Here is a 25,236-nt window from a genome sequence, read left to right as displayed (position 1 = left end):
TGTGACTTTGGTGTAGCAACCTGATTCACTAAGCATGAACAGGTGTTGAAAATTTTTTAACACAGAGGTTCAATGAAGAAGAAGAAAGTAGAACACAGATACATATACGAATAAAACCTCAAATAGAGATTACAAGCTGCTCAAAGAGCCAACCCCAAGAGTTTTAGCCTTCCATTAAAACCAAAACAGTAACAAAAACAGAAACGAAAACAGAAACAAAAATACAAGGGCAAGAAGGAGAACAAGAAATGAGTAATCTGTATTCTTCAAATGTAAATGTTTAGTTTCTACAACCAAAGAAGAGAAAGCAAACAAAAACGTCACTGGAGAAGAAGCAAAATGTAAAACTCCAGATACCAGAATAGAGAGCAAAGAAAAACGTAAAACCAAAAGAGGCCAAAATGAGCTGAACGTGGTCACATCAGATATGGTGGTTGCATGCACTACTCTATGTCCTAAAAACCGTATAAAAGTCAAAACGGGCCCCCAATCCAAGTCTGACCCAAATTTACAATGAAATAAAATAAAACAAAGTGCTGATGTGGCGTTGATATGGTGAAGTGGTGCTGACGTGGCATTTATCTCTTGAAGTCCAAAATTAATATCCAAGCCCAAAAATGCTCCACAATTAACCTGAAAATAATTGATAAACAAAAATTAGACCAAGTGAATAAGAATTAATTAAAATTCAAATTACTGGCCCAATGAAGCCCAAACAGTAAAACTGTACAATTAATAAGCGATTAAGCCCAAATCAACAATTAAATTAAGTATAGAAAGATAAATAAATAAGGAAAAATAATGACTCATCAGTGTGGAATGTTGATATGGCTTGGGGATGCCATGGTTGACATGTGGATATTTCTGATCTTATTGGGCTTGATCGTTGGGTGTGATGGCTTGCTGGAGGGAGGCTCTGTCCCTTGCTTGTGGATGAATCTCTTGTGCTGAGGGTTTTTCTATGTCTTGCTTTTGTTGTTGTTATTTTTATTTTATTTTATTCATTTAGCTTTGGGTTTTCTGTTGTAGGAACTTTGCCTTTTTCTTGCATTTTCCATTTTGACTTGTTCTGACTCTTTCTTGTTTGTTGGGAAAATAATAGATGCATGCTTTGCTAAAGAATGCTTAAATTTTCATGTGTTTTAATTTTTAGAAAATTCCCCCTTGGTGTAGAAAGAGTTTTTCTAAAGTGTGCGACTTGCGTGTTCTGCATAAGTAATTTGCATTCTCGGATATCTATATATATTCATTCGTCATCTCTAGAAGGTGCTTTCAACTTTTCCCTCGCAGGTTAGGTTGAGCTTTATTTTTTACTCTCTAGTGCATTTCTCATCTCTTTTGCTTGTTAGGAGCTCACGTGGGATTGTTTGTTTTTTTTTATTTTTTCCCTTTATTTGGACTTGTTTCATTTTCGCTTAATCATTAACAAAACACATCATTTTAGCAAGAGAAATGAATAGAAATGATATCTTTATTAAAATCAAAAGCTTTAAAGAAATCATCCTCCTAGTTGCCTCAGATTGCATACTTCAAACTCTAGTGGATTCCTTGGAGGACTCTAGTTCTTTGACAGGGTATCTAGACTGCCTTTTGATTATCGATCTAGGTGTCCATGACATGCCTTCAAACAGAAAACATTAGTTAACAACCTCATAATGGACCCCGTGAGAGGACACTTAGGGAGATGGTGGCACCTGATTTTATGTATGAGAGTTTGTGCATTCAATATCCTGAGGAGGATGTTCCTTTTGTGATTAAAACTGGACTAATCCATTTGTTGCCCAAGTTTCATGGTCATGCAAGTGAGGATCCGCATAAACATCTGAAGGAGTTCCATATTGTCTATTCTACCATGAAGCCTCCTGATGTTCAAGAGGACCACATTTACTTGAAGGCATTTCCACATTCTCTGGAGGGAGTTGCTAAAGACTGGCTGTACTATTTGGCTCCCAGGTCCATCACTAGCTAGGATGATCTGAAAAGAATGTTTCTAGAAAAATTCTTCCTAACCTTAAGAACCACTACAATTAGAAAGGATATATCAGGGATCAGGCAACTTGATGGAAAAAGCTTGTATGAGTACTGGGAAAGATTCAAGAAATTGTGTGCAAGCTGTCCTCACCACCAAACTTTTTAGTAGTTGTTGCTGCAATATTTTTATGAGGGGCTGAATAACATGGAAAGAAGTATGATAGATGCTGCAAGTGGTAGAGCACTTGGTGACATGACCCCAACTGAAGCCAGGCATCTGATAAAAAATCCACATTTGTAGCAAGGGTCTGCGACATTTGTTCTTTAACTGATCATCACACAAATCTTTGCCCTTCTCTGCAGCAATCTAGAGTAAATGAACATCCAGAGGCCTACATTGCAAATATTTACAACAGATCCCCTGTTCATCAGTAGAGTTATGATTTGTCCAGCAACAGGTACAATCCAGGTTGGAGGAATTATTGAGTCAGACGAAGCCATTCCCAGTGAGGATTTTGAACATGACAAATATAATACATATTGTTAACATTAATCTGTGTCATTGTTTCAGATAAATATAAGAAACATGCAAAACTAAAGCATGGACGAACAAAACAAGGATCAAACAAAGCCAAATCAGTGCCAGGCGATAACAAATATCAAACGAAGATGTGTCAAGGACAACCCAGAGCGCAACATAAGAAATCAGACGCAAGGCCAAAACAAATATCAACCAAAGAGCAAAACTAGACCAAGAAAAAGTTGGCTCAGCACCAAATAAGCATCAGATAAAGCTCAATGGTCAACTACACAAAGGTCAACAAAACAAGCATCAGTCGTTGGATAACACAAGACAAAGAAATACTCTAGACGGAATAAAAGTCATCCATCTTCACGACTGATCAGACGAGATAAAAAAGTCAAAGTCTATCTCTTAGACGGAGACTCAAATTCTAAACGTAAACGAAGAATGTTGAAAAGAATTTGAAGTCGACTATTCACAACGAGGAACATCCCATATCGTCCACATTCACAAGAAGAGTACATGAAGTCATCAAGAATGTGATATGAAAGAAGAAAAATAGAAGAGCGCAAATCCACAAGTCAAAGTTGTGTGTGTTAGGGCAAGTATATCTACTTTTTAGAAAAAAGCAACGCCTCCACAACTACAATGACGGAAAAAGGACAAACATACCTAGGTCATGATTGAAGTCAAAAATAAAAGGGAACAAATTACGCAAAGGACTTCACGTAACACAGATTCAGCAAGCAAGCATTTAATGCAAGATCAAATGCATTAAATGAAAAAGACTTGTGTAGCCATGAATGAACGATTATCTGCACCAACGGGAAGCTTTGCCTCAACGGACACATTCAAATTCAATCAACAACCAGATTTATCACAAGGCTATAAATATCAAGACCTGAGAAGAGAAGAAGAAGAAAAGAGAAGCAACGGACAATAAGCAAAAGAAAGTGTCAAACCAAACCTACATCTCTTCTTATTCAAGTTTATATACCTGTGTAAAACTAAGATAGTTTATCATAGTGAGTGTAGAAATTATCCTATCCTCTCCACGAGAGTCACATACACACTATAAACAAATATTCTTGTAAAACTAAGGTTGTGTACCTTAGTGAGTGTAGAAACCATATTATCCTCTCTATGAGAGTCGCATACACACTCAAAACATCCATTGTTTGAAAAGCCTGAAGAGGCTAGTGAAAGAATACTTGGAGAACCAGAAATGGTTTAAGAATACTAGTGTCGACAAGTGAAGTTGACGAACCAGGAGTGGTTAAGAATACTCAGAAAAATAGAAGTGGTTTAAGAATACTAGTGTCGACGAGTAAAGTTGACGAACCAGAAGTTGTTAAGAATACTTGTAATCCGTTGTTATTAGTGGAACTCTTCAGTTGAAGGAGACTGGACGTAGCTTAGGTCGAGTGAACCAGTATAAAAACTTTGTGCGCTCTTCATCTGTGTTCAGACAAAAATTTATTTAACTGCTATATCATTATAAAGTTCGTCTACTAATTAAATCCTTTTACAAATACCATTTTTAGACGAAAAATACATTTGTTCAACTCATTACTTAGAAAAACATTTTTACCAATAAGAAATCTCCTTTTTAAGCAGACAATAAACCATCAAACTAAAAAATCCTTTTCTGAGCCAACCGTGCACAGTTTCAAGTGTTCAAAGCAATATTTTCATTAGACAAAAAGAAATAGTCTCTTTGCAAAATGTTTTTAAAACTCCTTCGTTCACACACATTCAACCCCTTTTTCTATGTGTTTTCCGTTAACTTCACGAATCCTCATTAGTAGAATAGTGCTGGTCCCAGTAGATATGTGCCTCCCCTTGTCCAACAACAGTAGTAGAGACAACATGATGTTCTTGCACCTCAAGCTCAACCTTCTACCTCTGATCCTTCATTGGAGGAGTTGGTGAGGCAAATGACCATTCAAAACATGCAGTTTCAACAAGAGACTAGAACCTCTATTCAGAGCTTGACAAATCAGATGGGGCAGATGGCCACTCAGCTTAATCAGGCACAGTCTTAAAATTAAGATAAATTGCCTTCATAGATTGTACAGAATCCAAAGAATGTGAGTGCCATCACCTTGAGGTTTGGCAAATTGGTTGACATACCAGTACATGCACCTACACCAGCACCTAAGCCTACACCTAAGCCTACACTTGAGAAAAAGGCCCTTGTAGGTGGTAGCAGGAAATCTCATTCAGGTGGACCCTCTTCTAGTGCACATAGTGGTGACCTGCAATAGCCTCTTATCCCTATTCCATTTCCACCAAAATTGATTCCAAGCAAAAAGATGGAAGAGGTGGAAATGGAGATATTGGAGACCTTCAGGAAGGTTGAGGTAAACATACCTCTGTTGGATGCCATTAAGCAAATTCCTAGATATGCTAAGTTCCTGAAGGAGTTGTGCACCCACAAAAGGAAACTGAAGGGAAATGAGAGGATCAGCATGGGAAGAAATGTCTCAGCACTTATAGGTAAATCTGTTCAACACATTCCTGAAAAATGTAAGGACCCAGGTACATTCTGTATACCTTGCATTATTGGTAACAGTAAATTTGAAAATTCCATGCTTGATTTAGGAGTTGCCATAAATTTATGCCTCTGTCTATTTTTAAATCTCCATCTCTTAGACCTCTGCAACCTACGAGCGTGGTCATTCAGTTGGCTAACAGGAGTGTTGCCCACCCCACAGGTTTTGTAGCAGATGTCTTGGTTCGGGTTGGTGAACTTATTTTTCCAGTTGATTTTTATGTTGTTGATATGGAGGAGGGATTCTCTCATGGTTCTATCCCAATCATTCTAGGCAGACCATTTTTGAAAATAGCCCGGACCAAGATTGATGTTTATGCTGACAATTTATCTATGGAATTTGGTGATATTGTTGTTCATTTTAATATTCTTAATGCCATGAAATTTCCATTTGAAGATCATTATGTTTTTCATGCTGAAATGATTGATGATATAGTTGATGAGCACATTCTTGATTTTGAGTCTTTTCATGATAAGAAACATTCATTTTTATTTGATCTATATAACTATTTTTCATGCATTGAGTCCGAATCTAAGTTTGAAAGTGAATTTGATTATGATGATGCATATGAATTTGATACTTTGGGTGTTGTACCTCTCGGTCTTGATTTTATAGAGTTAGAATGCTCTAACCATGTTGTAGAAAGTACAAAAAAATCTAACTTGCAGGTTGAGGTATAGGCCCCTTCCCCCTTCTCTGGTTTTTTCTGATGTTCAGCCAGCACCCACACCAAACTTGAAACCTCTTCCAGAGAACCTGAAGTATGCTTGCTTGGAGGACGATGAGAGATTTCCTATGATCATTTCCACCTCCCTTGATGCTGATCAAGAAGAGAGGTTGTTGCATGTGCTTAGGAAGCATAAAAAGGAAATTGGTTGGACCCTGGTAGACATTCCTGGTATTAGCCCATCCACGTGCATGCATAGGATACTATTGGAGGATGAAGCTAAACCCGTGAGGCAGCCATAGAAGAGACTTAACTCGGTGATTCTGGACGTCGTAAAGAAGGAGGTGACCAAGCTTCTACAAGCTAGGATTATCTATCCTATTTTTGATAGTTAGTGGGTGAGTCCAATCCAGGTGGTCCCCATGAAGAAAGACCTCACTATTGTTAAAAATGAGAGAGATGAGCTCATCCCCACTAGAGTGAAAAATAGTTGGAGAGTATGTATTAACTACCGGAGGCTGAACCAAGTAACAAGGAAGGATCATTTTCCTCTGCCCTTCATTGATCAGATGCTTAAGCGTCTAGCAGGTAAATCTTATTACTATTTTCTTAATGGTTTCTCTAGTTACTTTCAGATTCACATTGCTCCTAAGGATCAATAAAAGGCCACATTCACCTGCCCCTTTGGCACTTTTGCCTATAGGAGGATGCCCTTTGGCCTATGTAATGCCCCTGGTACATTCCAGCGGTGCATGCTTAGTATTTTTAGTGATTTTCTTAAAAATTTCATAGAGGTTTTTATGGATGATTTTACTGTTTATGGATCCTCTTTTGACACATGTTTGGATGGTTTGGATAGAGTTCTGAACAAATGCATTGAAACTAACCTTGTTCTTAATTTTGAGAAATGTCATTTTATGATAGAGCATGGTATAGTCTTGGGGCATATCATTTCTAGTAGAGGCATTGAGGTAGACCCTGCAAAGATATATGTTATTGCACAATTGCCTTACCCCTCTTGTGTGCGAGAGGTGCGATCTTTTCTTGGCCATGTAGGTTTCTACAGGTGCTTCATAACGGATTTCAACAAGAAAGCCCTTCGACTATCCAACTTGTTGTAGAAGGATGTTGATTTCAATTTTGATGACAGGTGCAAGAAGGATTTTGACTACCTCAAGAAAGCCTTGACCACCACTCCTATCATTCAAGCACCATATTGGACAGTTCCCTTTGAGTTGATGTGCGATGCTTCAAATTATGCACTGGGGGCTGTCCTAGCACAAAGGGTTGATAAATTGCCTAGGGTGATATATTATGCTTTCAGGACGTTAGATGCTGGTCAAGCAAATTACACGACCACAGAGAAAGAACTGTTAGCTATTGTTTTTGCTCTTGATAAATTTTGGTCATATGTGCTTGGTTCTCGTGTTGTTGTCTTTATTGACCATGCAACTCTTAAGTACCTATTGAAGAAGGCTGAGTCAAAGCCTGGGCTGATAAGATAGATGCTCTAGCTTCAAGAATTTGACTTGGACATCCGTGACAAGAGCAAAGCACAAAACTTGGTGGCAGACCATCTCAACAGGATTGAGAGAGTTGAGGATGAGAGTACCTTTCCCATTCATGATGATTTTCCTGATGAACATTTTTTGACTATTTTTGTTTCTTCCCCAACCCCTTGGTTTGCAAATATTGTAAATTATTTGGTTGCTTCTATTTTTCCTCCTTTAGCATTGCTCAAATTGATAAACTTAAGAGTGATGCTAAATATTATGTTTGGGATGACCCCTATTTGCTAGACCTCCAAAACTAGCACTCGACTTGGATTGGGCTGGCTGAAGCCTCAAATATCAGTCTAGCCTAGAGAGGCTGAGCTTAGAACATACTCCCTCATCATCGAGCTACGAATAAAGATCACACTATCATGGGACAAGTAGAAGTAGTAGGAAGTATCTACACCAAGCTAGAGGCCTAGATGGCGTAGTTTACCACCCTTTACACCTCATGGAGCATTCACCAACACTCAGTTGCTATAGGGGGTAAGGGTACAACTAAACATCATCTACCCAAAGGAAACAACGTGGAGGTATCTAATATCAAAGCAAGAGAGAAGACCTCGATGAAATGTCTACGTCTTTACTTGCCTTTGAAAAAGTAAACACCTAGCTATCCCAAAGGGCAAGTAAAGAGGGACAGTTATAGACACCTATGTTTTTTCGGACTTCTAAACAAAGTAATAGACTTCTATTATAAAGGAAAGGAGCTCCAGCAACAAGGAAACAAAATGATATGACATCAAAAGGCCTAAAGCCCAATAAGTTTGATTTAATAGCCTAGAACAAGTTGTTCCAAAACTAGTACGGGTCATTCCAAACTACTAAAAGGCTTGAAAATCCTAGCTGAGAATAGGCTAGAATGGGCCGTTCCAGCATAGTTTGTTATGAGTCAAGTTCAAATCTGGAACGGGCCATTCTGGCACCGGAATCGGTCTTTCCAGATTCAAATTTAACTCATAACGAACTGATCCAAAATGAGTCATTCTGGTCAGTTCTAACATCTATAAATAGTATACTAAAGCACTGCTCCTAGGACCAAAAAGATTCGTCTAGAAAGTCTAATATTGTAGATACCTAATTTCGTCCGTGGTACCCAAACCAAGGATAAAGGTCTACAAGAGCGAGACAAACAACCCTCTAGGGGACCAACGCGTTGGGCATCAGTTTTGTTATGATAACATCTCTCGTTGCAAAACTAATTTTGACGATCCAACCGTTGAGATTAAATATTAATGTACTGAGAATATATTATCAAAATTCCAGCATGATCTAATGATTAACGAGTTCTCTAGAAGCCTCGCACTGTAGCTAGAAAAAAGCAGTATGTATGGCACCTGAGGGCCCAATAGAGCACCTAAATGGGCCAAGATGGCTCTGAAAGTCCCAAAAAAACTCAAGAAAACTAATATGGAGCATGGAACAACCATTCCCAAATTGGAACGGGTCATTCCCAATGTTGGAACGGCTCGTTCCGAAACCAGAATGACCAGTTCCGCAACCAGAACGGCCCATTCCGCTTTCTAGAAAATTTTCCGTTAGGCAACGTTTTGGTTATGATAATATCTCCCTCTAAAGACCTAATTTTCAGGATCCGACATTTGAAGTTAAAGATCAATGTCTTAAGAATATATCATTAACGTTTTAGCATGATTAAATGGTTAATGATTTCTCTAGAGGCCTCGCATTGCAGCTAGAAAATATGAATCCTGTACCAGACAACGTTTTTGTTATGATAGTATCTCTCACTAAAAAACTAATTTCAATAATCCAACCGTTGAAATTGAAGATCAATATATTGTGAGGATACAATAAAAAAACCAGCACAATCTGACGGTTAACGAGTTCTCTAGAGGTCCTGCATGGTGCCTAGGAAAAGATGATATTTTTATAAAATTTAGTCCCACATCGGATAACTCTCTTATGTTTTTGTCTTAGTTGGCTATATAAGAAACCCTCTGGTCAAGGGATAAAAAGGAAAGGGCGGCATAGCTTCCCCCTCTCTCTAAATAAACCTTTGAGTGATAGTGAGGTTTTTGTAGAGCGAAAGGCTGCCAAAATGGGCCCCACACGCATTTGGGAAGATTCCCTTATAAAAGGCTTGCTTTTGAGGTTCTAAATTCTTCTCCTTTATTTATTCTTTTTACTTATTTTATTTATTATTATTTCATTTATGATTTTATTTCTTTATTTATCATTTTATTTATTTATTTATAATTCTTATATACCAATAAATAATCATGTAGATAATAGGTATTTTTCGTCATGTAAATAATATTAAATAATAAAAAGGGATAAGATATTTAAAATTTTATTTATTATTATGCTAATTTCATCATAGGGTACCAATTTAGGGTGTTGTAGGAGTGCCTAATACATTTCCTACAAGTAACCGACTCCCGAACCCAATTTTGGCTCTGAAGATCTCTATTTAAATTTCAAAATCTTTTCTTTTTTCAATGTTTAGAGTAAAACATTGGTCGTGACTCCATGAACTCATTTTTTAAAACCATTATTTGAGGATTAGTCTGGTATCCCAACATTCCTTAATTAATGAGATTTTTCAAAAAGGTAGTCTAAACCATTGTTCGTAAGATTAGAATTTTTTAGGTTACGACAGATATAATTCAAAATATCTTTCTCTCCTCCCCCCCTGTATTTCTTGAGATTCTATGAGGCATATTTTAGTGTGAAAGGCAGCCAAAAAACACCTAGGGATCCCCAAGTTTGAAGATCAAATAGAGCTCGATTAAGAGGTATTTCAACTAATATTTTTCTCTCTCCCTTATCTCCTTTACTTTAATAAATATTGTTCTAAATAAATAATCATCATCTAGACGTCTTAGGATCAACCATGTAATTTAAATTTCAAGCATGTAAATAACTATTAATAAAGGGGATCTAATATTTAATCCATTAATTCTTATCACGTTAACTTCATCACAGGGTACCGATCTAGGATGTTATAGGGGTGCTTAATACCTTCCTTACACATAACCGACTTCGAACCCAATTTTGGTTATTAAGGCTATTATTGGACTTTTCAAATTTTTTTCCTTTTCCAATGTTTTGAGCAAAACATTAGTGGCGACTCTATGAACCATTTTTCAAAATCATTAATTAAGAATTAGTCTGATTTCCAGACATTCCTTAATTAATGAGATTTTCTAAAAAAGGTAGTCAAACTATTGGTCGTAAGATTAAAATTTTTCGGATTACGACAACATCTAAAGTAGATTTAGGATTATTTCTCTTAATAGAGATTTAGATTTATTTTTATTTTTTTTAAAGTGGTTTTGTAATATAATTTTTGTTCTACTTAGATATTCCTATTATTCTTATTAATTTTATGGAAGTAATTGAAGGAGAATAGCCCTAGATCCTTGCCTGAGGAGAATGAGATATGTTAGTAGCATGAATTTAACTAGAATACACCAATTGTTAATAGTTTTTTTTATAATGTAAATCATTCATAAAATGTCATATTATTTAAAATAGTTGACTTTTTTTTATAATTATGTTGACATATATGCATTTTTTTTAATTTCAAATTAGGATTTATAATTAATGCTTTTATGGTATTTAGATAATTAAGATCAAAATCAAATTATTCAAATTCAAATTGATTTTATTCTTCTTAATTCTAGAAGATTTAGGTAAAAATCAATATCAAATCATTCAAATCTGATTTGATTATCATTCATTTTTACTTATTTTCTAATAAATGTAATTTGGATTTCTTATAGCCATTTGTACCTATATATCATGTAATTTTTATTAATCTCTTATTATTTTACTACAATTTAATTTAAAGACCTTAACATTAATATTATTTAACTAGTTGACACTTGACACTAAAAAGCCTTATTTTTTACTCAACTTTGACATTGCAGAAAATAAAATTGGTCAAAGAAAAGATGCAGATAGCATATGGAAAGCAATATCATTATGTGAATGAAATGGAATCCTTCATATCAAAGCAGACTTGCATGTTGGCAAGTAGAAAAATTTCAAATAAAATTAGTTTATGAGTTTCTTTATGATGTCATCATTCTAGGAACTTAGCAACTACCTAGATTACACCAAACTCTTGTTTTTGACGTAGGAAAATTGGATATTAGATGAAAATAGAGTGGTGGTTCATATCGGTGCTTGTTAGTCTAGACACATTTGCTTGAAATTCCACAAAAAGTTCATCTCAATAAATGAAAGTTCTATTGTAAGATTCATTGTTAGTCTAGACATATTTTCTTGAATATCCACAAAAAAGTTCATCTTAATAAATGAAATTTCTAATATAAGATTCATTGGAAAAGCCACTCCAAAGGGGCTTATGTGCTAATATCCAAAAAGAAAGGATCATAACAAAATATGACTATGAATTATGTATGTCATTACCTGAATGATATGACTTTAATAAACTTGGTGTCAACCTACAACATAGGTAACAAGAAATTCAAGAAAGCCCTGACTCTATGTAATGATATTACTTTAGTCCATCACATACTTGGTGAATTAGGAATGAAAAAATAGGGGAATTTGTGTAACTCCTAAAATCAGACTTTCTCAATTTATACACATTCAAAAATCATAACTCATGTTAGAACATTGAATAACTACACTACAAATTGTACAATAATATAAGCTTTTAACTAATTTATATCTATCAAGCAAAAATGCTCAGCCTTCTCAAACAAATATCTAACAAATGCATAAAAGAAGTAATTCATGCACCAAACAACCTTCTCAATCAAAATAATAGATATATAATACAATTAGTATTTTAAAATTGTTTAGTCTTCTTAATTCATATAGATTTTTACATGCAAGATATCTAACAAAGCCATGTAGCCAAATATTTACATATAATATTGGTGGTAGAATTTCCACAAAACACATATTGTTCATAGATTAGACAACCCAAAATATACAGAGTTCATCCATAGAAACTCAAATAATAAAAATAATTAGATAAAACATACTTTCCATAGCTTCTTAGAACAAACATACTCATAAACAAAAAATATAGAATATATTGCACCTTTTTATCCTCATTATCATTTTCCTATTTGTGAGATTGAACCTGATGGAGGACCACTCTTGGAACTTCATGTGGGGCCCATTACTAGGTCCATGGCTAGGAGAATGGATGAAGATGGAGGAGACACCATGCCTAGAGCTATACTCATCATGAGTGTGGAGTATTGACCCTCTCCTAGGCCTATTTTGAGTAGTATAGGATTTTATTGTTTTTGTTCCCATTTTACCCTTGTATTTTGGGGTACTTTAGATGATAGGATTTTATTTTGTATTTTCATTTAGCCTTTGTATTTTGGGGCAAATTAGCTTAGGATTTATTTTGGGCTTAAGCCTTGATTTGTAAGGTCAAAGTCCACCTTTTTTTTTTCTTTCTATTTTTAGGTCAAAGGGTATTTTATTTTAGTCTTTAGGAGGGAAGGACAACCACACCACATTTAGGGTTAATTTAGGTTGCATTTGGAGTGCATGTTGCTTGCATTTCTCGGCCATGCACCTTCTTGCAACCTTAAATTCCCTTCCTTCCCCTATAAATACCCTAGACCATCCACATTGTAAATACTTTGGATTATTATGATATTGAGTGAACATTTCATGCCTCAAAATCTTATCCTTAGTCCCTAGGTTAAATTCGGATAACCTACTCCTATCTTCACCCTTGGAGAGTGGAAACCCTAGAGTGGCCTCCACCTTCATCTTGAAGTGTGCCAACCTTCCATGAGAGCATCCACCCTCATGGCCTCCTACCTTCTCACCTTGACCATCCATTCCATCCTTGAAGACTAAAAACTCTTGGTGTGCCAAGATCCTTGGACAAAGGAAGACTCCCCCATTGACTCATCCTTCATCAATGGAAGTACCTGAGACTATAAAACATAATCTCCTCCTTAGTCCATGGACCCTACCTATGGAAAGAGAACAAAAGTCATAATGTACACAACTAGATCAAACAACAACTTAGTTTAAGTAAAACAATAAAAGAAAACTAAAAAAGGTTAAATTATCTTATAGTCAAACTCTACTAGTAGTCAAATAGAAAAGCTAAAGTAAGCACCAAATCAACCAAGGACAAAAAAAAAATGGGGACTGATCCAACAAACAAAGCCAAGATCCTTGTGTAACCAACAAACACCAAGTAATATAGATGCATATATAGTAACAACCAGAGAACCAATTCAAATTTAACAGATTGAAAAACAACAACAAATTTGAACCAAGTGACCAAAGTCCAAACTAGAAACAATAATTGTATGACAACTTCAAGACCAGAATTAGATAGAGCAAACATTCTATAGCTTATCAAATTTGCATTGAAATTAATACGTGAAGTTTCTAGGTGTTGACCGATTGAGCATTTGCATCCCTATTATGTAAAGACAAAAGGGTGGAACAGGGTGACAAAATTCAAACTTCACTCATTTTCATTTAAAACTTCAGATTTTTACTCATTTTCATTTTATATTAGAATCTAAAACACCACCCAGACAACCTATGTCTCCCATTTATGAATATGTGTTTCAGCCACTCAACCACACATGGCAACTTCCCTATTTAAATCTAAATAGCCAATTAGTAATGCCCTCTCTCAACAACAAAAAATGAAAGCAAAAAAAAGTTCTACAACTTACAAACACAAATCGATTTGGTCATTCCTTTGTCCCTTGACCCCAACCCCCAGCCCCCCATGAAACCAACATAGTTTAGAATCCAATACATAGATTAAAAAAAAAGATAAGAGCAACTCAACAAACAACTAGGGGTTTTGGGAAACTAGTAGGGTTTTGGAAAATTAGAGAGAAAGTGATACATACCTTTTCTGTCGAACGTGGAGTTTTGGGAAAATAATAGGGTTTTGTTCAAGGAAAAGAGTTTGAGCCTCAATTAGGAACAATTGAAGTGATGAATGTTGTTGGGAAGAGTGACGAAGATTGTTAGTGTAGGGTTTCAAATCATCTTGCTTTAGGGTTTCACGAGTCACTCCTTTTGGAAAAGAGGCGTGAAGCTCAACTTAGGGTTCAATGAGTGTAGAATGGGGCGTGAGGCATAACTTACAATTCCAGAGCTAATATTCGGATGGTGAGACCACGAGACTTGGGTTCAAGAGCTAATTTTCAGATGGTGAGACTGCAAGACTTGGACGATGATTTTAGTGACTTTCATTTTAGTAGACCACAAGACTTCGAATTGTGCTTTTAGTGACTTTCATTTCAGTGAGTTTTGAGTTCCTGTATATTAATTAGTTGTATTGTTTTATTTTAAATTCTTAGCATCGACTAGACAGACGTTAACTTTTTTATTAATTATTTTTTGAAACAAAACTCATTGACTAATGATTTTCCTGTAACTATTTTAAATTTTTTAAAACAATAGTGTTAGCTAAACTAATACTTAACTCTATTATAATAAATATTAAAATAAAAATCATTATTTAGTGTCTACTTATACCAGTGTAAATAAAAAAAAATTATAACAAAATATTATACATATTCAATTTATTGTTCGTCTAAAGTTGGTTTAATCGACTCTATATGCGTCGGGCCTATGGCCGATGCTATGTCACCAACACTAATTTCACACATTTTTGTAGTGCTACTATTACCCAAATTACATATGCTCTTACAAGGACCTGACCTTATCTACTTATAATTTTCTACTTTGAAGATCAAACTCAAAGTGTGTTTAAGTTCTAACCTACCTTGAGTTTGTGCCAAGCTATTAGTGTAGTAGTAGTGAATCAAATAAATAAATTAGGCTAAAACACTAATTTGGTCCCTTATATTAATTGTTTGTTTCAATTTAGTCCCATTTTAATTTTTGGTTTTAATTTGGTCCCAAACTAATTAATTGGTTTCAATTTAGTCCCAAATTAATTAATTGGTTTCAATGTGGGACTTCCGTCTAAATTATTTAAACGGAGTTAACTTTTAGCCACGTGGATGCCACGTAGATGCATACGTGGATGCCACATGGATGCCAATTTTTTTTAAAACACCTGGACCCAGAACGACCCGTTCTGAAACCGGAACGGGCCGTTCTGGTTGCACTTTTGGTGTTTTAGTTTTGCATCCGGAACGGCCCGTTCCAGGTGCAAAATTAACACACCAAAAGTGCATCAGAACGGCCCGTTCTGAAACCAGAACGGCCGTTCTGGTTTCAGAACGGCCCGTTCTGGATTCAGAACGGTCCGTTCCAAGACTGAGAATAGTGCCTTCATTATATTTTTGATAATTATGCAATTTTGATCTCTAAGGTTTTAATTGAGTAATTTCAGTCTTTAAAAGATTATAGTTGTGTAATTTTAGTCTCACCATTTTTAATTAAATAATTTTAATCTCTCAAATATCATGATTGTGCAATTTTAGTCTTTCTTATTAAAAATATAATAATTTTAAAATTTTAATATATATATATATATAATGTTTTAAAACTATATAATTGTTTGCTTATTTAAATTAACATATATTATAATTTTTTGTAATGTATCAAATGATATATATTTATTATTACTAAATAAATAAAATTTATATATTATTAATATTTTAATATTACTAATAAATTAATATCAATAATATTTTTCCTATATTTATAAATAAACTAATAATTTGATAAATATATATTAATATATTTTTACAAAAATATAAATATATAAGATCAGATATATTTTTCTAATTAATATACTTATATTTTTGTAATTATCTATAAATATATTAATAATATTATTGATATAATATCAAAAATTATAACATATGTTAATTTGAATAGATAAATAATTGTTTAATTTTAAAACATTATATATATGTTGGATATCAGCACATATCAATCAGAATCTGTTGGAAATCAGCATATATCAATCAGAATATTCAATTCTGATTTGTAAAGATTTAATGTTAATAAGATCAATTTTATTTCCCCTCCTTTAATTATTTAGATACAGCATTTATAGGGAGAATTATTTCCCAGATTTTTAGGGATAGATTAGTGTGCAGATTTATTCCCTTGTATTCTATTTATACCACTTTTGTATTTTTCCCAAATCAGAGAAATATATATTGTATTTTTCCGCAATATATATATATATATATATATATATATATATATTAAAATTATTAATTTTTAATGAGAGAAACTAAAATCGTATTGTTATGATATTCTTTATTAATTTTATTAAAAAATATAATAATTTTGAAAAATATTTTTTTATGGTAAAAATTTTAAAATTACTTATTTTTATTAAAATATTTATTTTATTAGATATAACAACATAATTAAAATATATTAATAATATATATTTTGTAAAATTATTAATATTTATATTTAAAAAAAAAGTTAAAACCGGAACGGCCCGTTCTGAAACCGGAACGGGCCGTTCTGGTTTCACTTTTTGTGTGTTAATTTTGCATTCGGAACGGGTCGTTCTGAATGCAAAATTAATACACCAAAAAAGAAACCAGAACGGCCCGTTCCGGTTTCAGAACGGGCCGTTCTGGGTCCAGGTATTTAAAAAAAAAAAATTTATCCACGTGGCATCCACATGGCATCCACGTGGTATCCACGTATGTATCTACGTGGCATCCACGTGGGCAAAAATTAACTCCGTTTAAATAATTTGGACGGAAGTCCTAAATTGAAACCAATTAATTTTTAAGGGACCAAATTGAAACCAATTAATTAGTTTGGGACCAAATTGAAACCAAAAATTAAAATGGGACTAAATTGAAACAAAATTAATATAAGGGACCAAATTAGTGTTTTAGCCAATAAATTATATGTATGTTATTACACGACAATGATATAGCAACTTTCTTTGTGTTCATCGATGGCTAGTGTCACCTTTCCTAAACAGAATACTCTACAATAGGTAAGTTTTCAAAATTTGTTAGTATTTATATGAGAAATGCATCCTCCTAAATAAAATAATATAGAATAGCTTAATTGTCAAAATTTATTAGTGTGTATAAGAAATGCATCACAATAACTCCTATAATGTGTGTATATATTGTCGACATGTAATTAAAATATTAATCGATAAAAATATAAATATTACAATTCTCTTTATCTCTCTTCTTCAAATTCTATCATTTCTCTATTCGATTTCAAAAGGGACAAAATGTCTATTTATAGAAGCTTTTACTTTTTTTTTATCTAATCAATTTGTAGAGATTAACATTGACTTGTTAAATGAACACCAACCAATCGAGCCTTGTGTATTTGTATTTCACTTTTTTTTTTTTAACTTGTTTCATTCGCGACAGCACCATGCATATTTGTGTACTGATTCTCAAATTCATCATCCACATTCCTATTGTCTCAAGTCATGGAGTTTTTTTTTCTTCCCTTTCATTAGTGTCATGTTAAATCCAACCAGTTAATCTACATTTTGCTTGTATATGCAAATCTGAACTAATAGTTTATGTTAAGTATTGTAGTGGACTGAAAATGTCCCTTTTCATTCATACGAGTAAAGAGCATTAGGAGAAAATTAATACGTACTACAGGTATATATTTTTCATTGGTCTCGCAAAGGATACAATTTGACGAGAAAATATTTTGTCACTTTCAATTTTAATTTACACTTTTGTTACACCCCAATATACAAAATATAGAGAGATGAGAAAGAAGAAAATAGATTATTTCTAGTTGGGTGTAATAAAAATGAATTGTAATAAAAATTGATGTGAAAAAACTCATGTCGTTGACTCCTGTTGACTAAGTTGTGCTATATTCCGATATGCAATGGGCATGTGACTTCTGAGACCTTTTTTTTCTCTTCTGAAGGAAATTCCGAAGGGACTTCTTTATTGTAAAACCTTGTGGGGCATGCATTAATAAAGCTTGAGATTGCAAATAATGTGACGTGGCTGAACTTGGTCCCGTGTTTCCTACCCTTTCTTGACTTGCCAACCATATTATCACTCTTGCCTGCATACAATTTCAACCAAAGGTACTACATCACATGCTATTGTTCCCTTTTCGTACAAAACATTTTTCAATCCAATCTTGTGACCAAAGCTACGAACCAATGCATTTTCTTTTTTCATTTTTAATTAAAAAGTTATTCTGCTGAGTTGCCTTGATTAGTTATCCGAAGAAGTTTAGCATATTTAAGGGACGTACTTGTGCATTGACATTGATTTTAATTATCAACAACGTACCCGTTTAAAATCACTTTTAATAAATAAAAAAAAATACACATTTGTATATAAGAAAAGTAAAAGACAATGAGGGTAACCTTTTCTTTTAACTTCAATTGAGTTTAACTCAAATGATTCTCAAACACACCTATAAAAATCGGAAATAAAGCTTTCCTTTTAATTAAATAAAGAAAAATATCAAACCCCAATTTATTATATTGAAATTGTCAAAGTTCTATTTCCGAAAAAAGGTGAAGAAATCGTCAGAGATTGAATTTGGCACAATTCACATTACCTGAAGTTCTGTGACATCAAGCATGTGGCGACTACTATTCGGAATGGCAACAACTTTTCTGTTCATGTTCAATGGCTCATTCCTACGAAATTCTTAGACAAAGAAGAAAAAACAAAAGGCTTACGACAAATTAATCCAAAAGTAAACTACATTTGACATATAACATTTCAAAAAAGATATATTAAAACTATGAAATTGCTTACATTGAATGATGGGGTTGGGACGCAGATGAAGGGCGAAAACGAAGATCCAAATAGCAGTTTCGCTTCATGATCGATAATGCCAATTTTTAATCAACTTGCTATGTTTGTAATTGATCCAAATTGAAGAAACAATGGGAAATTACATTACATATCATTTGCAATTAATTTGAAGAAAAAGAAGACAGGAATTTGATTAGTGATAGAGAATGAGACGTTCATAGATTTGAAGGGGTGTAATATATAGGCGATTGGAGAAAGAAAGAAAAAGATAAAAGGGATAAGAGGATAAAATATCTAGGGACACTTGAATGAATGAGCTCGTGGGAAATGAGTTACACATGCTATAAACTTTTTTTTAATGGCCTTTATAGGGTTTGTAGCACTCATTGGTTGCGTACCAGCGTATTGAAAACCAATTAATGTCACGGTAACTCGTTCTGTATTTTCACGTGGCTTCTATTCAATGGCAGCTACCTTTGCTTCCCCTTTTCAAGCGCAAATTACCCTAATTGGAAATTTTGCTTTCTTTGTGTTAACATTATGTCTTCTCATTCTTTCATCATCTTTCACGTGATCAAATTCCATCGGCTCATTCAAACTAAAAGACTTTAATTAATTACTATATAATAACTAAATTTTATGATGAGTGTTTATATCCTTAAAGCAATTATTTTAAAAATAGATAATAATTTTAATTATGATGCGATAACGCCAACGTGTTTTTATTTACTATTGTTTTTAAATTTGTTCTTTCTTTTTGAACGACTTCACCACGTGTTTTTATGGGCTTGTGTACGATCGAGAACTAGAATTCGGAGAGACCTAAAGTTTCACTTCCAACCACTTAAGACAGTATGTCGACGTTTCATATAGGCTCTGCTTTTAAAATTTATTCTTTCTTTCTTTCTGTACAAGTTCTCTGTGGTCCATTCCTTTTGATAGTTTTCGATAGCATTTTAGACTCGTTACGTGCTTGGATATGCGTCACTGAGGCAAAAACGTGCCTATTCAACGTTAAAATCTAAAATGAAGAAAAGAAATTATGTATTGAATGGAAAAACTGACATGATTTTCAGGCCTGAAAGCAAATCCAATTACAAAACATCCAAGATTGCGTGTTGTATCAAGAGATAGTCTGAATGTGTAAATGTTCTTATCTTCAATTATTAAATTCTAGAATATATATATATATATATATATATATATATATATATATATATATATATATATATATATATATATATGTATATAGGGAGCATATCAACTGAGAGAGAATTTATTATGAGAGATGAGAGGGTTAAAATATAACCTTTAGATTAATTTCCTCTCACTTGATTAAATCTCAAATTTTCTCTCACTTGATTAATCTAAAGGTTATATTTTAACCCTCTCATCTCTCATAATATATATGAATGAATGAATAATTGATTTTAGTTATGGGTTGTGTAATTTCTAAAATCTTTCATGTGATATTTCAGTCACGTTATTTTTTACGGTGAAGTCTCCGATGCACCATTAATGCAAGTGGTGTATGGTGCATCACTTTTATTTACCATTAGATGCATCCAACCTATTATCTTATTATACACCCTATTACACAAGGTCAAAGTCTCCGAATTTTTTACTGAAATATTTTTTTTTTAAATTTACCCAAAAAGTATTTGTTCCAATTTATTTATGCAACTTCCACTCTTTAGTGTTCACATTCAGAACAGGTCGTTCTAGATAAAAAAAAAATACATGACGAATGGATCAGAACGACCCGTTCCAGATGAAAAAATAACACATGAAGAATGGACCAGAACGGCCCGTTCCAGATCTAGAACGACCCGTTCCATATTCAAAAATAACACATAACCAGTTGAACCAGAACGGGTCGTTCTAAATTCGGAACGGGCTGTTCTGGCTAGATGGGTCGACATGTGGAACAACAGACGTGAACACACATTGATGGGTCATCTAATGCAAGGCTCATTATTTCACACACGAGAATACATGAAATGATACATGATCAATTCCATCTATTTCCTATCTGGGCTACGACTACTACAATACAAGCTCCGACATGAAGATTATTGGCTAATAATGACAAGTCTAGATAACTTGCACATCATACTAGGAAGACATGTCCAAATAATGTATAATTATAATAGTTTATAAGCAACATAGTGCATTAAAAGTAAAAATGCATAACATTAAAATTCATATTACATTGATAAAGAGACATAGTGCATTAAATTTTTAGTTATAACTTTTTACCATTATAACTCTCCATGGATAACCCATGCTGAAATGTTTGGTCGCCTTTAAGATGAATGATTATTATCACAAATCAACATAAACCTTAAACCCTAAACCCTAAACACATTTAACTGTGTATTTCTTAATTGATGAGGAATTGACAAGTGATGGAGAAGGTTGGATAAGTGGATGAACTTGCTTCTTTAGCCTTCACCAATTTCCACGGATCTTCTTCTTGAGGATAATTTCGGAGCAACTCTTGAAGAGATGAACAAGAAGAAAGAAGTTTTCCCAAAGCTAGGAGTGGAAGCATCCAAGCAAGAGGAATAAAGGAAAGATCACAGACAAGCTTTAGGAGGAGGTGATTTTCCTAAGGCTAAGGCCAAGTGCTTCCGGTGACTTTGGAGAGAATTGGCTGAACTCAATTTCAGAAATTCTCATATATGCTCAAAGTGACTGCAAGGTGCACAAGGAGATCCTTATATAGGTGCGGAAGACTTTCTATTGGCGCCAATCTCACACTAGCATCATTGGCGCCAAATTTTGAATTTCAAATTGGATTTGAAATTCAAAATTTGGTTAGCCATGTGCTAATCCAAGATCCATGCTTCTAGCTTCATCTAAGTTTCATTTAGAGGTGATTTGAAGTGAATTTGGTGCGCACATGTTCATCCTCCACCATGCCTAAACCATGTGACCCAAATTCAAACCAAATGACTTCTAAATGAAATTTGGATTAAGCCTAATGTACCTATTAATGAATTCCTTGCATAATCCTAATCTAATGGCCTAAATACATTGGCCAATCAAATACAAAGTAAAGGAAAAATTACAAGAATTAAAATGAGCCCAATATTGGGTACCAAAAGTCCAAAGGCCCATGAAGCCCAAAATTAGGCCTAATAAGCCTAAAACCCAAAAAGTCCTATACTAAGGCCCATAATACAAGACCAAACAATATGAACTCCTATACTACCTGTTGAAAGATTGCTTTTTGAGCCTATCCTACTTCCTTAGGATACTTGTTTTTTGGTTTGTTAGATATCTCTTTCGGGTCTGGGTTCCTTATATATATATAAGGAGGCCTTGCATTTTGTAATTTGACACTTAACTTGATACTATTGAAATAAAGACTAATCTGTTGCCCCCGTGGATGTAGCCTAATTTCGATCAAGGGTGAACCACGTTAAATCTCTTGGTGTGATTCTTCCTTTCTCATCCTTTTTCTATTTTTCTTTTCAATTGGTTTTTTTTTCCAGTTCTTTATTCTTGCATGTTTGTTCTTTTACTCTTTACAGTTACAACAAACTGTGATGGAATCATGCCTAGGAAGTCAAGGGGTGACATATTGAAAGAGCCAAGAGGAATGGGCTAGACATGAAGGTTTGGGCCAGTCAAGGCCCAATGGGCCCGATGGGCTTGGAAGGCCCAAGATGAGCTTCTCATGGGCCATATCTTGTTTTAGTTATTTTTCTTATGTCTTGTATATATCATGTTAGTATAGGTTTTCTATATTTTGGGTTTTGTATTTTGGACCATCTAGGATAACATTTTAGGCTATAGGCTTATTGAGCCTAGTTTTGGGCTTCATGGGCCTTTGCGCTTTTGGTACCCAATAATGGGCTCATTTTCATTCTTGTAATTTTTACTTTCCATTGTATTTGCTTGGCCATTGTATTTAGGCCATTAGATTAGGATTATTGAGGGATTACTTAAATAGGTTCATCAAGCTAAACTAGATTTAATTTAGAAGGCATTAAAGTTGAATTTGGGATCACATGGATGGTGCCACTTGTGGCTGAACATGTGCTTAGCCAAATCAACCCTAAATGCTTCCTAAATCAAATTAAGATGCATGAGGGCACCTAGATTCACGGACTTGCACATGGGAGTGAAGATTTGAATTCAAATTTCAAATTTGAATTCAAATCTTGGCGCCACATGTGGTGTTTGAATCTTGGCACCAAATGCTTCCCTAGCTGAGCCTATATATGCATGATCCTTCATAACTTGTATTCACTTTTGAATGAATGAGAATTCTGAATTTTACTTCAGCCAAATTCTCTCTAAGAGTCACTGAAACCTCACCCATTCTAGTTCTAGGAAAACCTCCATTCCTAGACTTGATAGTGAGCTTTCCTTTGGATCTTTAGCTTGGATGCTTCCATCCTTAGCTTAGGGATTCTTCTACCATTCCAATCATCTTCTTCCATCATTTGAACCGTGGCAAGCTCAAGGAAAAGGTCTTCACATTCGGAGAAGGTCACAAGAAGCAAGAAGCCATCCATTGCTTCTACCTACTCAATCAAGTGGTATCTAGAGCTCTGTCTTCAAGAGATAAGTTCTTTATCTTTTGGTTGATTGTTTGATCCGTACGAAATATTTGTGTCTATGTCATTTTTGAGTTGATTCCTTCCTAGATCTAATTTTTGCCTAAAATTTGATGGATCTAGCTTTCAGATTGCTTGAATGATTCATATATGCTTCTTAATTTAATTGCTTTCCATGAATCATGCTCCACAAATTATGCTTCTAGGAAAATTCAGCTTATGAACTTTTATTTTCTTGAGTCTTAATTGAAAATTTTCGGTCATATGTGTCTTTGAGTCTTTTAATTTTTGAATCCTATGTCTAGTGTCATGTGTAGTTATTTGATTGTTTTTAATTCCTAGATATGCTTGTTTCACTCTTTTGTGTTAATTGTTTTTGAATTTTTTTGGATTTGGCCGAATCAATTTGGTTTAGTGTGCTCCATACTTTTGGTTTTGATTTGAGTTCATAAACTACTATTAGATCATTAGTAGTTTTCTTAGTTTTTAGGTTTCCTTTGATACAAAGTGTCTTCAAAATTTTGTGCCAATTCCGTGAGTTTGATTTTGAATATCATTTGGTTGCTGAAAACTTTTGTTTAGAAAATTTGAAATTCAAAATTTGAAATGCTAAAACCATGGCATGTGATTAAAGGAAACAAGTAAAGCATGTCCAAAGCTCATTACATTTAGACCTAATTTTGGTTGCATTTGTATTCACAATTCAAATTTGGTTTTAGTGCATTTCCTTTTAAGTGGTGACCGAGAGCTTTGTGTTCAAAATTCAAAAGAAGATAAATGGCATCTCCTATATAAAAAAAAATCAAATAAAAAGTTCAAAAGAAAATTCAAAAAGAAAATTGATTAAAAAAAATAGTAAACCTAATTTTCAAGTTAAAAGCCAAAAAGAAGATTGTTTTGTTTTGGTTTATGCTTCTCGGATTGCTAATTGTGTAGCTTGGAGTAATACACATTTTTCAGCTTGAAAATTGTTGAGTGTTTTTGATTTGTCATTCAAATTCTAGAACCTATCTAGGATCCTTCCTTCTTGTACTAGCCTAATCAATCTCTTTGTTAATCTAAATTGTCTACTCTTCTATTCTACTCTTGTCTTGGTTATCTCTATATTGTCTTGACTGTTTGTGTAACATTGAATTCAAAGTGTGGCCTAGTGTTGACCTAATCTATCTCAATAGAAACTAGTTCTACAAGGGTCATCAAAAGAGGACTAAGATAAGGAGGAGGAAAGGTGACAAAGGAGATCTTCTCGGTTGGCTACCCAATCAATCACTAAACACTTCAAGTTGCTGGAAATTTTTGTGGCTGCTGCACCTTACAAAGCCGTGAAGATCCATTGGAGAAACATTTCAAAATTTTATTGAATTTAAAAAAAAAATATATAAAAAAAATATAGCAAGAAAAGCCGAGAAGAACGATTAGAAGAAAATACACTTTATTTCACAAAGTAATTGGTCTACTAGTTTGCTTTCACTTTTCTAAATTGCTTCCAAATTTTTTTAGTTTTGTTAATCTACTCTAGTGCCTATCTAGGAATGTTCTTAATTGTGTGCTAGCCTTCTTTGGAGTCTTAATTTTCAGTTTTAATTCTTGGTTTTCTTTGAGTCTTGTCATAAACACTTAACTCTTCAATTTTGGTATAAGCTTTCTAAATTGTGCTTTTGTTGCTTGTCTAAGTTTTCCTTGAATAAAATTCTGTACTGGAAGTGGCATCAAATCCTTTCTAAAGAACC

General features: G+C 34.0%; 1 protein-coding gene and 1 long non-coding RNA gene across 7 annotated transcripts; both read right to left on the bottom strand.

Moving 5' to 3' along the window:
• Nucleotides 1-239: 239 nt before the first annotated feature.
• On the bottom strand, nt 240-15,308 carry LOC109790498 (uncharacterized). 5 transcript variants are annotated; one of them, XR_014434638.1, is made up of 5 exons: nt 14,118-14,538; nt 12,311-13,211; nt 11,668-11,702; nt 807-2,392; nt 240-633 (listed from the first exon to the last, which is right to left on the bottom strand). It is a non-coding gene; the product is annotated as an uncharacterized LOC109790498 (long non-coding RNA). The 5 variants fall into 5 exon arrangements; XR_014434640.1 differs by lacking the exon at nt 11,668-11,702 and having other exon boundaries at nt 807-1,621; nt 1,695-2,392; XR_014434639.1 differs by lacking the exon at nt 11,668-11,702 and having other exon boundaries at nt 807-2,021; nt 2,123-2,392.
• A 2,472-nt stretch (nt 15,309-17,780) lies between these two features.
• Nucleotides 17,781-19,332, bottom strand: LOC109790497 (uncharacterized). 2 transcript variants are annotated; one of them, XR_002238937.3, is made up of 3 exons: nt 18,936-19,332; nt 18,733-18,824; nt 17,781-18,225 (listed from the first exon to the last, which is right to left on the bottom strand). XR_002238937.3 is itself a non-coding variant. In XM_020349660.3 (3 exons), the coding sequence occupies exons 1-3, from the start codon at nt 19,001-19,003 to the stop codon at nt 18,013-18,015; spliced, it is 363 nt and encodes a 120-aa protein (XP_020205249.1). In that variant the 5' UTR covers nt 19,004-19,308; the 3' UTR covers nt 17,781-18,012. The 2 variants fall into 2 exon arrangements, 1 of the variants encoding a protein (XP_020205249.1); XM_020349660.3 differs by having other exon boundaries at nt 18,733-18,814; nt 18,936-19,308.
• Nucleotides 19,333-25,236: the final 5,904 nt, after the last annotated feature.

This window comes from Cajanus cajan, chromosome 6 (genome assembly GCF_000230855.2).
Source record: "Cajanus cajan strain Asha chromosome 6, NIPB_CcT2T_4, whole genome shotgun sequence".
Taxonomy (NCBI): domain Eukaryota; kingdom Viridiplantae; phylum Streptophyta; class Magnoliopsida; order Fabales; family Fabaceae; genus Cajanus; species Cajanus cajan.
Note: the sequence above shows the minus strand (reverse complement) of the source record. Positions and strands in the feature narration are given on the sequence as shown.

Bases quoted from the DNA above. Each gene is read 5' to 3' on its own strand.
- LOC109790497 (XM_020349660.3), bottom strand. From the start codon at position 19,003: ATGAAGCGAAACTGCTATTTGGATCTTCGTTTTCGCCCTTCATCTGCG. The intron at 18,815-18,935 runs GTAAGCAATTTC...AGAATTTCGTAG, and splicing joins TCCCAACCCCATCATTCAAT to GAATGAGCCATTGAACATGA. The intron at 18,226-18,732 runs GTAATGTGAATT...AATTGTATGCAG, and splicing joins TTGATGTCACAGAACTTCAG to GCAAGAGTGATAATATGGTT.